The sequence below is a fragment of the Aulonocara sp. 'chitande type north' Nkhata Bay genome, linkage group LG2, assembly GCF_057382095.1.
Source record: "Aulonocara sp. 'chitande type north' Nkhata Bay isolate Kocher_YH1m ecotype deep benthic linkage group LG2, A_spYH_male_GT1.1, whole genome shotgun sequence".
In the NCBI taxonomy this organism is placed as follows: domain Eukaryota; kingdom Metazoa; phylum Chordata; class Actinopteri; order Cichliformes; family Cichlidae; genus Aulonocara; species Aulonocara sp. 'chitande type north' Nkhata Bay.
The window spans coordinates 10,175,237-10,188,777 of NC_141345.1; the positions used below are offsets into that span (position 1 = coordinate 10,175,237).

The window sequence follows — 13,541 nt, forward strand, 5'->3', positions numbered from 1 at the left end:
AAGAATCCATGGCGTTCCATAATGAACGTCATTAGAAGTTGGATTTCCTGCGTGGTGACTTTTTAAAATATTTGTACTTATCCTGTACTAATATTTGACTGTAATACCAGTGTTATAGGCATGTTATTCACCACAAACACATAATTAAGCCTCCTGGTGTGACACTCCGTGCAGCACCACCTCTGGACTGGAGGACATTCATTAGTCAGTTAGTTTTGCGCTCCCTGGTTAATGATCAGGATCTGTGGGCTCTGTGGAGGCACAACAATGTGTGATCTAATGTACTGTATACCAGCGGTCCCCAACCTTTTTTTGTGCCACGGACCGGTTTATGCCCAACAATATTTTCACGGACTGGCCTTTAAGGTGTCGCGGATAAATACAACAAAATAAAACTAGTACCGGTACCGAAAAAAAGATTTATTCATAACACACGTGAAAAGACCCAGGAAAACCGAGTTAACGATAAAAACGATAACAACATAACGCTGAAAACCGATAAAAACCCTGAAAACCATACATTTCACACCAGAGCCTCAACTCTCGCGGCCCGGTACCAAACGACTCACGGACCGATACTGGTCCGAGGCCTGGGGGTTGGGGACCGCTGCTGTATACTATACTGTATCTGGTGCTTGTGTGACCTCTCAGATTAAAAATATCCACATTTCAGAGTTTGACAGTCACGCTCAAACACCCACAAAGAACCTAAACATACAAATGTGATTCCCAGGATACCAGCTACATCTGCACACACCTGGCAGGTGACAAATAAATGATGCATCGCTCTGTCCATCATTTCTTTTTCTTTTGGATCCCTTTGGGATCCAAGATTGTCCTCCTCATGTCTCTGTGTCGTACTCTGTATGCTCCACACTGCTAAAGAACATTTTCAGCTTATTACCATCACTCTTACCAGAATTACCTGTTGTTGCTGTTCCCACAACTAATATGGCTGATAAGACATGGAGGAAACAGACGCAGCATCCATATTTAATATTTAGCATCATGTTGCAGGTAAACGATCACCTTGTCTGCGATGGTGAGACTCGAATCAGCTTCTGATTCACTGATCGCAGATAAAGCACTTTGGGTGTGAGAGATGATAATCAAGTAACTAACATCAATTTACATAATCAAAGTAGTTTAAAATAAAATCAAAATTAAATGTAAAATAATGAAAAAATTTCAAATTAAAACAGGTTTCTTGGTGCAAAGACAGAAGAGCAGGTGTGTCAGTCCTATCACCTGATCACCTCATTGAGTAATGTAATCAGATTACATTTACAGTGGTTGTCTTTGTGGAACAGTTAAGGTTTTCTATAAAAAACTGGATTCATGTGAAGCTCCTTGCAGGCAATAACACGTGTTTATCAGTGACATCGCACATCACCTCTTATTTGTGGAAATATTAATATAAATAATCATATATGTTCAGTCTGGTTTAGAAATGACATTAAAAAAATAAAGAAGTCCAGCTAAGTGAGATTAACAGATCTCAAAAAGAACCGGACAGACGTCTCCAGTAATCATTGATCCTGAGCCTGACGATGACTGGGCGGAGACTCAACCGTATCTGAAGGGCTGTGGCCCACATCATGAAACACGCCACAGCCTGTTATTCAGACAGGAAGTCAGAAGCCACCGACACTTTGTCTGTGTGTGCCTTTGCTATTCACTCTGTCACTCCTCGTTGGTTTTACTTCCTGTGTTGTTGCTTGGGATCGGATTTTTTCATGTCCTCACATGAGTCTGATTAAAGTTTAGCCTGAGTAATCTTCCTCCTGAACGTCGTGACAGTAAAGGAATATAAACGTAACCTGAGGTACCTATCCACTTCATCAGGCTTCACCACTGCATGCACGGTCAGCAAAACAACCTGCGAGCATGGGGCACAACCCCCATGTCACCTTCCTTCATTGGCTCATGAAGTCGAACAGGCCAAAGCAGTTTTCACAGCTTTGAGGCGTTTTTGTGTTTTGTACTGCGGTGCAGCATTGTGAGGTGACACCGTGCTCAGTGTTTACACAGGAAGTCATTCACTGATTAATCGTTCATGGACAAAACAGGCACGGGGGGAGAATGGAGGCAAAGAACATTTCCATTTTCTGCTCTGTTTCTTTTTCTTTCTGTCTTCAAAAATCTTTTTATGAATAAGTGGATGTTAATGTGAGCAATAAGCTTATTGCTGGTCAGAGGGTATTGTTGTTGCTGGTATTGTTGTGCCGCAACATGCAGGAAGTGAATTCATTTAAATAGTCAGAGCGAAAGTGGCTGGGAGGAACGCGGTTATTAAAATCGCATAAGGCTGTGTTAACATATCGCAGCATCAAATACAACGGAGTGGGTGTACACCTTGTTCATCATCTTCATCATACCCGCCGGGTTTATTTATGTGAAAAGCAGACTGGCGTCACTTCCACCACTGCACTGTTTCACACTCTGTGAGGTTTAAAGCAGTAATTACACCACCGTGGTTTTTATTTCCAGGTGACTTCACACTAATGAAAACACAATTATGTATATTATGTTCCAGTCCTGATGACAGATCCCCCTGAAGCCTACACTGGCTGGATTTTACAGCAGACCTTTAGCCTGACAGAGCTGGAGGAGGAATCACTGCCAAATGCCAGAGGTGTGTCAGCACGCTCTGAGATGGCTTCTTTGTCTGTAACATTACAGCGAGTGTTCTGGAGCGAGACCCACGGCGGGATTAATACGTGTCTGATTCACACAGGGCGCTGAGTCGAGCTCTCGCTGCGCTCTGACATTATCCACAGGAAGTGACGACACATTCGTCTTCAGCGACTCCTTCCATGCAGAGTCACCCGAGCCTGTGCTGTCACCAGGTCCATCTTAGTGTGTGTGTGTGTGTGTGCATAGGTGTCACTTCATCTAACAAATTGGTCATGTGTAGGAAGACGTCATGGAAGCTGCCTTTTGGGGAAATGATGTGTCGATAGATGCGGCGCTCGGCGCTCATTCGCTCTGATTGGAGTTCATTCCGGTTCAACTCGGCGTGCTCTCTGTACCAGAGCTATTCACAGACTGCAGGAAAGTCACGACTCAGTCAGGCAGATAATGACATGGCCCGTTACTGTCCCGTTGTTACTGTACAGTTATGAATTTGACTGAGACGGCTGATAAACGTGGAGGTGAAGGAAGCTGACGCATACGAAGAGACAAAGGAAGTTATGTGACTTCTCGCTCCTGCTACAGGAAATAAATCTAGTGGAAAAAAATCACATGTAGTGGATGAACACAAACATATTAGATTCTATAAATAAGAAGAAGAAAGTTTGGAGCTTCACGCAGGAAGATGAATGTCTCAAAGACAAGCTGGGACTTATAATTTGTTTTGATCTGACGGTAATAATTAGAACCAGCAGAGACATAACCAGGACACAAACACTGAGTCAAGCCGCTCCGTTCACACAGAGCTGCACACAGTTACAGAGGAAACCTGTCGCAGTGACAGCAGCGTGAACACAACCTGTGCTTTGGCTCCTGTTTCACACTGTCTCTTATTCTTTACTGGCCTCTTCATCAGGCTTCACTGCTGCATGCACAGTCAGCAGACTGGTCCAGTTTTCACTTTGACGATAAAATAAGATGATGAATGTATGTGTTATTGTGTAGTGAAGATCAGCTGTTTGTTTGTTTGATACACACTCTGATTATGATGAAGCAGCTGAAGGAAAACATGATACACAATACTTATAGTCTATGCACACACACACACACACACACACACACACACACACACACACACACACACACACACACACACACACACATTAGCCTGCAGAGTGTTTGCAGGTCTCTGGGGTCATATATCTGAAAGTCGTTGGTGCTGAAAGAACAAACTGGATAAATAACTCTTCACAAAGATGAAAACAGAAAAACATTGACTGTGCAGAAGGAAAAAGCAGGAAGAAAATAAGTATGAGAAAATTATTTAAACAGAGAGAAACATGAAGAAGGAAGCAGGAAGAAGAACCAAACGGGAGAATGTAAGGCGTTAAAACGAGCCGGTGCGATTTAAGAGGCGAGAAAAATGAGGAAGAGGAGGTGCAGAACAAAGGCTGAGGAAGCGAGAAGAAGAAAGAAAAGAGTAAAGAACATGAGATGGAGGGTAAAAGCATCCTGAGGAAATGAAAGATGAATGGAAATATTTCAGAATTTAATATCCGAATATTTGTAATTGTTTTGGATCCGTGACAGCGACCTGAAGTATATTTTACCCTGACTTAATGGAAGATCTCCATCATTAGTGACACGTTGAGTTTGAGTCACAGAGGTGGTTAAACACACAGCAGCTACAAGCAGACCAACGGCGAGGCAGGAAATCCAGATCATGGTGTAAACACGAGCCACTGCCATGAATTATGAATATAACGCCAAGTTAATACAGTTTGTGGGCTTTTTCTGAGGATGGTAACAAAATTTACCTCTGGGTTGGTGCTGTGATGGTGACCAGGGAGTCATTTTAGCTGGATGCTAACAAAGCCTGCCTCGTGGTCCACCCTCATCACAAATACGACCACCTTTGGCTCTAAAAGCTGATTTTAAGAGTTTAAACTGGTGTGTGACGTCAGCTTCATTCCTCCGTGTACAGTCTCTGGTGCTGATGAGCCTTCGGGTGGTTTTGGTTTCCAGCAGCAGATCCTAGCAGACTCTTCACACACCAAACATCACAAACTAGCCGGTGAGAGGTGGACAATAGAACAGAATAGAATAGAATAGAATAGAATAGAGTAATCCTTTAATTTTCCCACAAGGAGAAATTTGGTTGTATCAGGAGCAAAAACACACATATACAAACAGAACAGGACACAGAACAGAAACACAATTCTTACATATTTACATCATGGACAATAGTTACCAAACCAGAGTACTGTAGGTTATTAAAATTAGAGTACAGATAAGTGGCTAACCCAGGTTGTAGTGTGCAAACAGAGCAGGATACTGAAAGATGTTTAAATAGTTAAGAATATTTAGAATAATTAGAAAAGTACAGATTGTGTATTGTACCTGTGCATTAAAAAGTAGACATGTAACTTCCAATAAGTGAGTGTATATATAAACTGAGAAAAGTAATGTGCAAGTTATAACAGTAGAAGTTGTTACAGCACTGAACATCTATGTTTGTTGGGAGCAGTTTTGATTGTACAGTCTCACAGCTGCAGGGAGGAAGTACCTGCGGAAACACTCTTTCATGCATCTAGGATACAGCAGTGTGTCACTGAAGGAGCTCTGCAGTTCAGCAATATTTACATGCATGGGGTGGGAGACTCTGTCCCTCAGAGAAGTTATTCTGGCCAGAGTCCTTCTGTCTCCCACCACCTGCACTGGCTCCAGGGTGCATCCCAGAACAGAGCTGGCCTTCCTGATGAGTTTATCCAACCTCTTGCTCTCAGCTGTCGATAAACTGCTGCTCCAACATACAACACTGTAAAAAATGACAGATGACACCACAGAGTAATAGAATGTCTTAGAACCGCTCCCTGGACTCTAAAAGACCTTAGCCGCCTCAGCAGGTAGAGTCTGCTCTGACCCTTCCTGTAAAGACCATTAGTGTTGTGACTCCAGTCCTGTTTATTATTCAGGTGAACACCCAGGTGAACACTCTCAATGTCCACTCCCTGGATGTTCACCGGTGCCAGTGTGGTGGGTCTGCGTCTCCGGAAGTCCACCACCAACTCCTTGGTTTTCCCGGTGTTGATCAGCAGGTGGTTCTGCTGGCACCAGTCCACAAAGTCCAGAGTCCACAGTCTGTATTCTGAGACATCCTTACCTGTGATGAGGCCGACTATGGCAGAGGCGTCAGAGAGCTTCTGTAGGTGGCAGCGTGGGGAGTTCATGGAGAAGTCTGCAGTGTAGAGGGTGAAGAGGAACGGTGCCAGCACAGTTCCCTGTGGGGCCCCCGTACTACAGACCAGCGTATCAGAGACACAGCCCTGTGCCCTCACATACTGTGGGCGTCCTGTGAGGTAGTCCAGTATCCACTGGGACGTGTGGTGGTCCACTCCTGATAGCTCCAGCTTGTCCCTTAGAAGTCATGGCTGAGAAGATCTCCATCATACGACCATACGACTTATTGGTCCCAGGAGACCAGACATCTCTTTAATGCTTATTAAAGGATGCTTTTTAAGCCTGTATCACTCCCTCAAACAAACCTCCAAAGCTGTAGAAATGTTCCCGGTAATGACTCCAGGGCCTCGTGCTGATTAATGAATGTTGTATCTGTGTCTGAGAGAACTGTTCTGATATTCACACTTAGAGATGTTTTTTAACGTCATCTTCGGTCTTTCTCTCCACATACAGAATTCCTCTGCAGCTTTTTGTATTTCTGTAAAAACATGAGGCACTCTCCAACGACGCACAGCCGAGGGTAATCTCCCTCTGACAGACGCACAAAACACTGAAACACTGTACTTCAATTAGCAGCTAATTGTCTTTTCAGATGGAGAAAATCAGCGCATTAGCATCTCATATTGGATGGAAAAGTGGCTCATTTCAACACGGCGCCTCATCATATTAAGAGAGGGATTATTGATGTGCTTATTATGTGACTGATGCAGCTGAGCGTGTTACATTGAGACACACCACCTCAGGCTGTCTTCAGCCAAATGTGTCAAAGTTTTCTAAATGAAGACGTGATGAGCGTTATTCAGAGCAGGACGCTGTGGAAGCAGTGACAGATCTGGGAGAAGGGACAAAATCTTCCATGAAAGTTTAATTCTGACTTCATTAAAGAATTCAACGAAATGAAAGAAGGTGAAGACGCTGTACATCTTCACCTTTGGCCTCTGCTTTGTGCGTCTCGTTGCTTAGAATAAAAACTGTCGATCTGAGCACTGCTGCCAAAATGGCCATTTTCTGCCTCATTGGAACTGTTTCTATTAGATTGTGCAGGTAGAACTGTTAGGTCATAATCAGTGTTGGGTAAGTTACTTTAAATTAGTAACTTAGTTACATTACTAGTTACTTCTATCAAAAGTAACTCAGTTACTTCAAGTTACCCGTTACTTTCAAAGTAACTAGTTACTAGGGAAAGTAACTTTGGTTTTACTCTTTTCTCTTGTTAATGTGTTGCTTCCATAACTTTGTCAGTCTTCTAGCTTGCTTACTTGCCACAAGTGCGCTGTGCCACCTACCAATAGAAAGGAAAAGATAATGTGCATATTTCCATGAGAGAAACCCCACGCCTGGACCGTCATTGACTGCTGCCATGATTCTAGCCTACGTCACAGCGTCATGTGCGCCTTTTACATCCAACACAAAAACTGCAGTCGTGGTGCTGTCGATTGTACTCAGAACTCGGAAATTCTGCCTTCTGAATAGGAAGATGTAGGTAACACCAGACTGCAGATGAGCTGCATACAGGGCTGGACTGGGACAGAAAATTGGCCCGGGCATTTTGACTAGAGACCGGCCCACCATTATAGGAAAAATCATAAAGCCTTTGAATGAAAATAAACACTGTTGTGAGAGTGATGTACACTGTTTTGATGGTATATATGCATCAATCTATCAATCGTTTGTTGTAAGATTCAGATAATTATTTTTTAAAAGCGAGACATTTTAAATGAGAATAAGAAAGAAAAGTATTTCTTGGTGCCCCCCTCTCCCTGTTAATGCCCTACATGCCCCCCTGGCAAAACTTTGCTAGACCTGCCCCTGCACAGTTACCAGCTGTCAGCTACCTAAAAAAGGATCCTGGTGTTATTTGTCTCTCAGAAACAGTTCATAACTTCCCTTCAACTCATTCATGTCACCTAAAAGGTAAACCTGTTTCTCCATCACCTGTTCAGCTCTGGTGATTCAGTAAGGACATCTCCTGGTTTCATCTTCATGTTTCCCTCTCACCAGATAACCAAACCATATCATGACCAGCAGCTTGTTTGCAGCTGTGGCTCCAGCAAACATCAGCTGATACTAGAAAGTAATATTAAATAAATTCTAACAACAGCTGATCAAACGTGCTGCTGTTGTTTAACGCGACATCGGCTGGTTTCCTCTTTCTGGCGCAAAATGAGCGATAAACAAACAAGAGAGAAAATGAAACTTCATGATTGAAGTAGAAACAGGAGAGGGAGGGTGAGAGAATGAAAGAAGAAGAGGCAGCTGTGCAGCAAAGACACAGAATAACTCCAGCTTTGTGCCTTTTTCATTGTAGCTGAATTACGGGACAAACTGTTCCTTTTCACCTCAATAAGAAACGCGTAATATTTTCTCTGAATACCAGACGGGACAGTTGGCAACTCTAATAACTTATGAACAAAATAAAGTTTAACATCGTTAACATCATAGCACCCACCCAGCTGTATAGAAACTCCGTCATGCTAGCTATCACGCAGTACGGAAAAAGTCAGAATAACGAAAATAAACTCCACCTAAACTTGGTTCATATCTGACCCAGAGAGACTGCAGGTCATAACTTCTTACCTGAAGTTCGCCTCGGGTCTCTTTTCCTTCTGCGTCCACTTTCCCTCCTCCACCTGCTGGCCTCCACCACTTGCTAATGTTACTGAATCTGTGGAAGCTCCGCGATAGCCACCACATGAAGTAACGAGTAACGAGCCTATCTAAATCCCAGTAACGACTAACGCGTTCCTGATTTTGGAATAATAACTAGTTACCGTGCTTGTTACCAAAGACCCGAGTGAGGTAGAACTGAGTGACAAAGACCTAAGTGAGTGGACTTATTCTGGGTGACTTTTACTCACAGCTACTGAATTAACAGCGCAGGCTCTGAGCCCCTTCACTGTGCCATGGTTTTCGTTCATTTGTGTCTTGCTCTGTTTTTCTACAAATATTCTTCAACTTTTCCACCTTTCCTCCATACTTCCTGTTTTGTCTCCATTTCTTTCCACCCTCTTCATATTTTCATCTCTTTCTTTTTGCCATTCTCCTGATGTTCTCCCTGTTTGCTTCTCTCCTACTGACGGCACATTTTCAGTGTGTGTCCCTGTGTTTGGTTACACAATTTACACAGACACTAACCTGAAGCAATACCACACACACTGTCCCGTGTGCGTGTGGCTAGTGTATCTTTCCATGGGCACTCCTGCAGATGATGAAAAGAGATGCAAAATTTGTATTTTTGCATTCTTGTTCCAGTTCCTAAATTTGTTTCTGCATCATGTTTCACATCTACATTTTTGCTTGTCTGCGTGTGTGTGTGTGTCTGTCTGTCTGTCTGCATGTGTGTAGCTGCATATGTGTGTGTGTGTCTGGATTGCATTGTCTTGCAGATATAAACAAAATCAGAGAAAATCCAAACAGGAAGTGCCTACAAGCTCCGGGATGAATGCTGACAATGCTGTCGGCTGCATTCAGCCCCGGACTCACAGCTGCAGCTACTACTGCACTTGCTCACACTGAGGCTCCGCCTGCACATATGACAGCTTCAGTAACAACCTGTGATAGGCTAAGCTGAGAGGAGTCAGCTGAATTTAAGTCTGATCTAAAGACTCTAAGCTCAGGTAAAGGTGAATAATATAGCATGATTTCAAGCAACTGCAGGCCACTGGTCGTTGTGTCCTTGGGTCTTGGGCAAGACATTTTACCCTACCGCCTGCTGGTGTTGGCCAGAGGGGCCGATGGCGCGATATGGCAGCCTCGCTTCTGTCAGTCTGCCCCAGGGCAGCTGCGGCAACTGTTGCCTCCACCAGTGTGTGTATGTGAGAGTGAATGAATTGTAAAGTGCTTTAGGTGCCTTGAAAAGTGCTATATAAATGCAAACCAATCCATTTTTAAGCAACCGCACGTCAGTGATGTGTGATGAGCTGATGGCTTCAACTGTGGGCACTGCTTAACTATTATAAAAATTCTAATCAATGAAATGTCAGCACAAAGGCAGGACAAGGTGTACCTTGAAGGGGTGGGAGGAGCTTATAGTGGAGAGGCTAGAGGAGGAGGCCCGTATGTGTCCAGTCTCTGGACTGTTGGACTGTGTCTGTCCTTGCCGTGTACATGCCACAGCTTTAAAGCAGCATCATGTATTCAGACCCAGAAACAGCCGGACTCGTGTCCATGTCTGACACCGTTGGACAGTTTTCCGTCTCATCGTCCTGGCTGCCGTCTCTGTGGGACGTTTTTGTGGAGGCTGTTGCATCTGGATCTAAAAACCATCCCTGTTTTCCCTTCAGAGCGTTCTTCTTATCCAACTCTGGAGTGTCTCCAGTGCAGCTCCTATTTTCCAGCCACTCCATGGAATTCCCATTCAGACCACTTGCACCTGCTGACCTGGAATTTCAACCTCAGACTCCAGCTTGTGTTTCCAGCTGGTCCGAATTTTATTTCATTCATCTCTGCAGTCATGGTGGATCTCTGGCTGCGATGCTTTCAGCATCAAGCCCAGAGGAGTCCATCAGGTCATGAGCACGAGCGGCGTTAGCAGCGTGGTTTATTGCCCTCTGTGAGCCCTCTAACCTTGGTGGATTTTAACCCAAGCTGTGTGGCTACATCCAGATAAAATCCTTTCCTGATTGCCAGATCTGGCTCCTTCCCTCATCCTTCAGGTTGAAAGGTTGAAGCTGGTGTTCATTGCATATGCATCGGAGCTTACATTGGAGTGGTTTTCCAGGCAGTGATGTAAAAACAACCACAGTGCTGGAAGGATTGATGAGTGATTGATGATTAGAGACAGCACTGCAGATATTGTCAGATTTTCAGCATTTACCAAAAAGTATTTAAAAAAACATAAAATTCAGCTGATCGAGGCTGACGCTGCAGCTCCCAGAGCAGGTTATAGCCTTCGTGGAAGCACCAACACCCCTAAACCGCACTAATACACAGCTGTTCGGGCATTTACATGTCCCTCGTTTACCTGTGCCACAGGAATCACAGTGATGGATGGTGTTTATAGGAACAGCACTTCCAGTAGTCTGCAGAATCGTTCAGCCCGATGGCCAGAAATCCCCCCACAGACTGCACATCTCACATCACAGCTCTTCTCTGAGGTCTCGCTGTGTGTTTTCACCACCACTTTTTTTATTGTGGACATGGTGTGTGTGTGTGTGTGTGTGTGTGTGTGTGTGTGTGTGTGTGTGTGTGTGTGTGTGTGTGTGTGTGTGACTGACTGACTGACTGACTGACTGACTGACTGACTGACCTCACCTTTCACACTCAAAGTCATCGTGATCAAGCTGCTGTAGAAGTTGTCAGACTGCAGCTGTGCTGATGTGCTGGTATTTTATTTTCTCTGAACGCTCTGCAGAGAAAATGTAAGAATCATTGGGACCATCACACTGCACCCTCCACCACCCCAACCATCCAACACCCCCAATAAGCTAATATAAATGAGAAATACATGGGAACAAGTCAGCAGTGTGGTGTCTGCGTGAGCTTTGTTTATCCTTTCAGTTCTTATTTTCTGAATATGATGCGCACACACACCTGTCCTGACCAATGGCTAGTCTGGGTGTAAACTAACCTTGTTTTTCCCTTTCTCTCTCCCTGCCTTTGTTTACTCCTTTCCTATTTTGTTTCCTTCCCTCTCTCCTTCCTCTGACCTGCTGTTTTTCTGCTCATATTTTCATTTTTTTTTACTACATTATGAACATAAATCACATTTTTTTCTCAATTTTATACCATCCTTTCATAATTTCTTCCTTCTGTTTTTTAACTTTGTCTTTTTCTTCTTAATGTCACCCTGTTTCTACTTTCTTGCTCTTTATTCCATTTGTCATCCTTTATCTCTATATTTTCACATGATTTTTTTTCTATTTATGTTATTCCTTTTGTCATTTATTTCCTCTCCTCACCGGCTGCACCTGCCACCTCTGATATTGCTTCGTCATCCTTCCCGTGTGTTTTCCCTCTTCCTCCTCCTCTTCCTCCTCCTGTCTCTCCAGCGGCTGTTCCTCTGCCTCCAAGCTGCTGCTCTGGTTCTGCAACACCAGACCAGTGCCTGTCTAGCTGCTGTCTGTCTCAAGGCTCTATCAAGTGAGTCTGCTTTCTCGCGCACGCACGCACACACACACACACACACACACACACACACACACACACGTCAACATCTGATCTGAGATCACTGAGACTCATCGATTTCCCACTGTGTCGATCACGATAAACAGTGATGCTGAAACTCATGCATGAACTTTTCAAAACAGATAGAAGTTATATGTGTGATAAAGCTTTAGTCATACTTTCCTTTCATAACTCAGCATGTGTGTATTCAAATTTCTAAAAGCGTGAACATTTTTTAACATCAGGCGTGGGTGAAGGTTGAACTCTAGAGGACGGTGAGGTTAAAGCGTGACCTTTTACAGCTGCGCACCCAGAATATCAATAACAATAATCAAAGAAGGGAGAGATTTATTCACCAACGCAGACTTTTAATTTCCTATTTGATTTACTTTTTGCACTTTACGCCCTCCAACCCGCAGGGTCAGCCTGGATCTGGTATGAAAATACAACCAGCACCATCTTTAAAGGCCATCAGGTGTATTTTGAACACCACTTGGACTCAAATGGGCGTAACTGTGATGTATTTCTTAGATCTTTTACAGTTGAAAAAGTTTGAATATTTGAAAGTGTGAGTGCCAGAGACTCAGAGATGATTCACTCTGGCTCAGTCGTGGGAGCAGTCAGATTATTACAGCATTTATTATCCAGGTATTTCATTTTGAACATACATGTGTGGACTGCCGACTGCACGTGTAGATGTGTAGATCCAAAGTAACTGAGGCCCTGCTGGAATCATCCCTCTTAAAGGTCACTGTGCAGCTTTTTACTGTGTGCAGCTTCAGAGCAGTGAAATCTTTCTCTGCGTGTAGGTTTAGAAAGTCTGCAAACTAACCTGAGCAGTCGCAATATATTAGTCAGGCGTAGTTTTCCTTCATGCTTTGCTAACCTGCTCTCACAGATGATTTGACTCACAGCTGGACTCCAAACAGCTGGAATTATAATTCTAGTTATTTTGTGTAGGAAACTTAAATCACCTGCAGGCGTGTGAAAGGCTTATGTGTTTTATTGCGCACCATTTCCTCATGCAAATGTGCACACAGATATTTTATCTGAGTGAAATAAATCAGTACTGCTAAAAAATCCCAATTCACTAGCTGGGCCCACGTCCTCATTTTAGGATTGACAGCGTTTTAGCACGTAAAGGTGAATGCTTGGACATGAATTGAGCTGCGGTTTGGGGAAGGCCTCGAAGGGGACTGGCGACGGCTCCCGGGCCAGGCTGATCCCCGTGTACTAAATAGAAGTGAAGAAGTTAAAGAACTGAGAACAAGGAGGGAGGGAGAGTGGGGCACGTAAACGAGAATGAACAGTTGCAGAACTGGGGGGAACCTATATAGGTGGCAACCAGAAGGAGTGTGTTTGGAGGCGCGGTCCCGCTCCTGAAATTCAGATACATAATCTCCAATAGATTCTCATTTCTTTGTCCTAACAGTAGAAAATATTCATCACCAACAAGAAAAGTAAAGCTCAGGTAAACAGAGTTCTGCTGTGGTGCACGACTTCAGTGTACAACCGGGGGTCTGTGTTTTAGCTAAATGTTGTTGCACAAGCTGGGTCTGGAG

The 13,541-nt window shown here is 43.9% G+C and overlaps 1 protein-coding gene across 3 annotated transcripts in view; it reads left to right on the top strand.

Moving 5' to 3' along the window:
• The window catches only part of htr4 (5-hydroxytryptamine receptor 4), a 163,019-nt gene that overhangs the window by 122,023 nt on the left and 27,455 nt on the right, over nucleotides 1–13,541 (top strand). The window contains exon 7 of one of the 3 annotated variants that reach the window (XM_086305003.1): nucleotides 11,865–11,955. The exons of the other annotated variants lie outside the window; for them this stretch is intronic. Within the exon in view, the coding sequence (XP_086161129.1) occupies nucleotides 11,865–11,928 (64 nt within the window). The 3' untranslated portion in view covers nucleotides 11,929–11,955. The remainder of the gene's footprint in view (nucleotides 1–11,864; nucleotides 11,956–13,541) is intronic. 3 annotated transcript variants of the gene reach the window in all.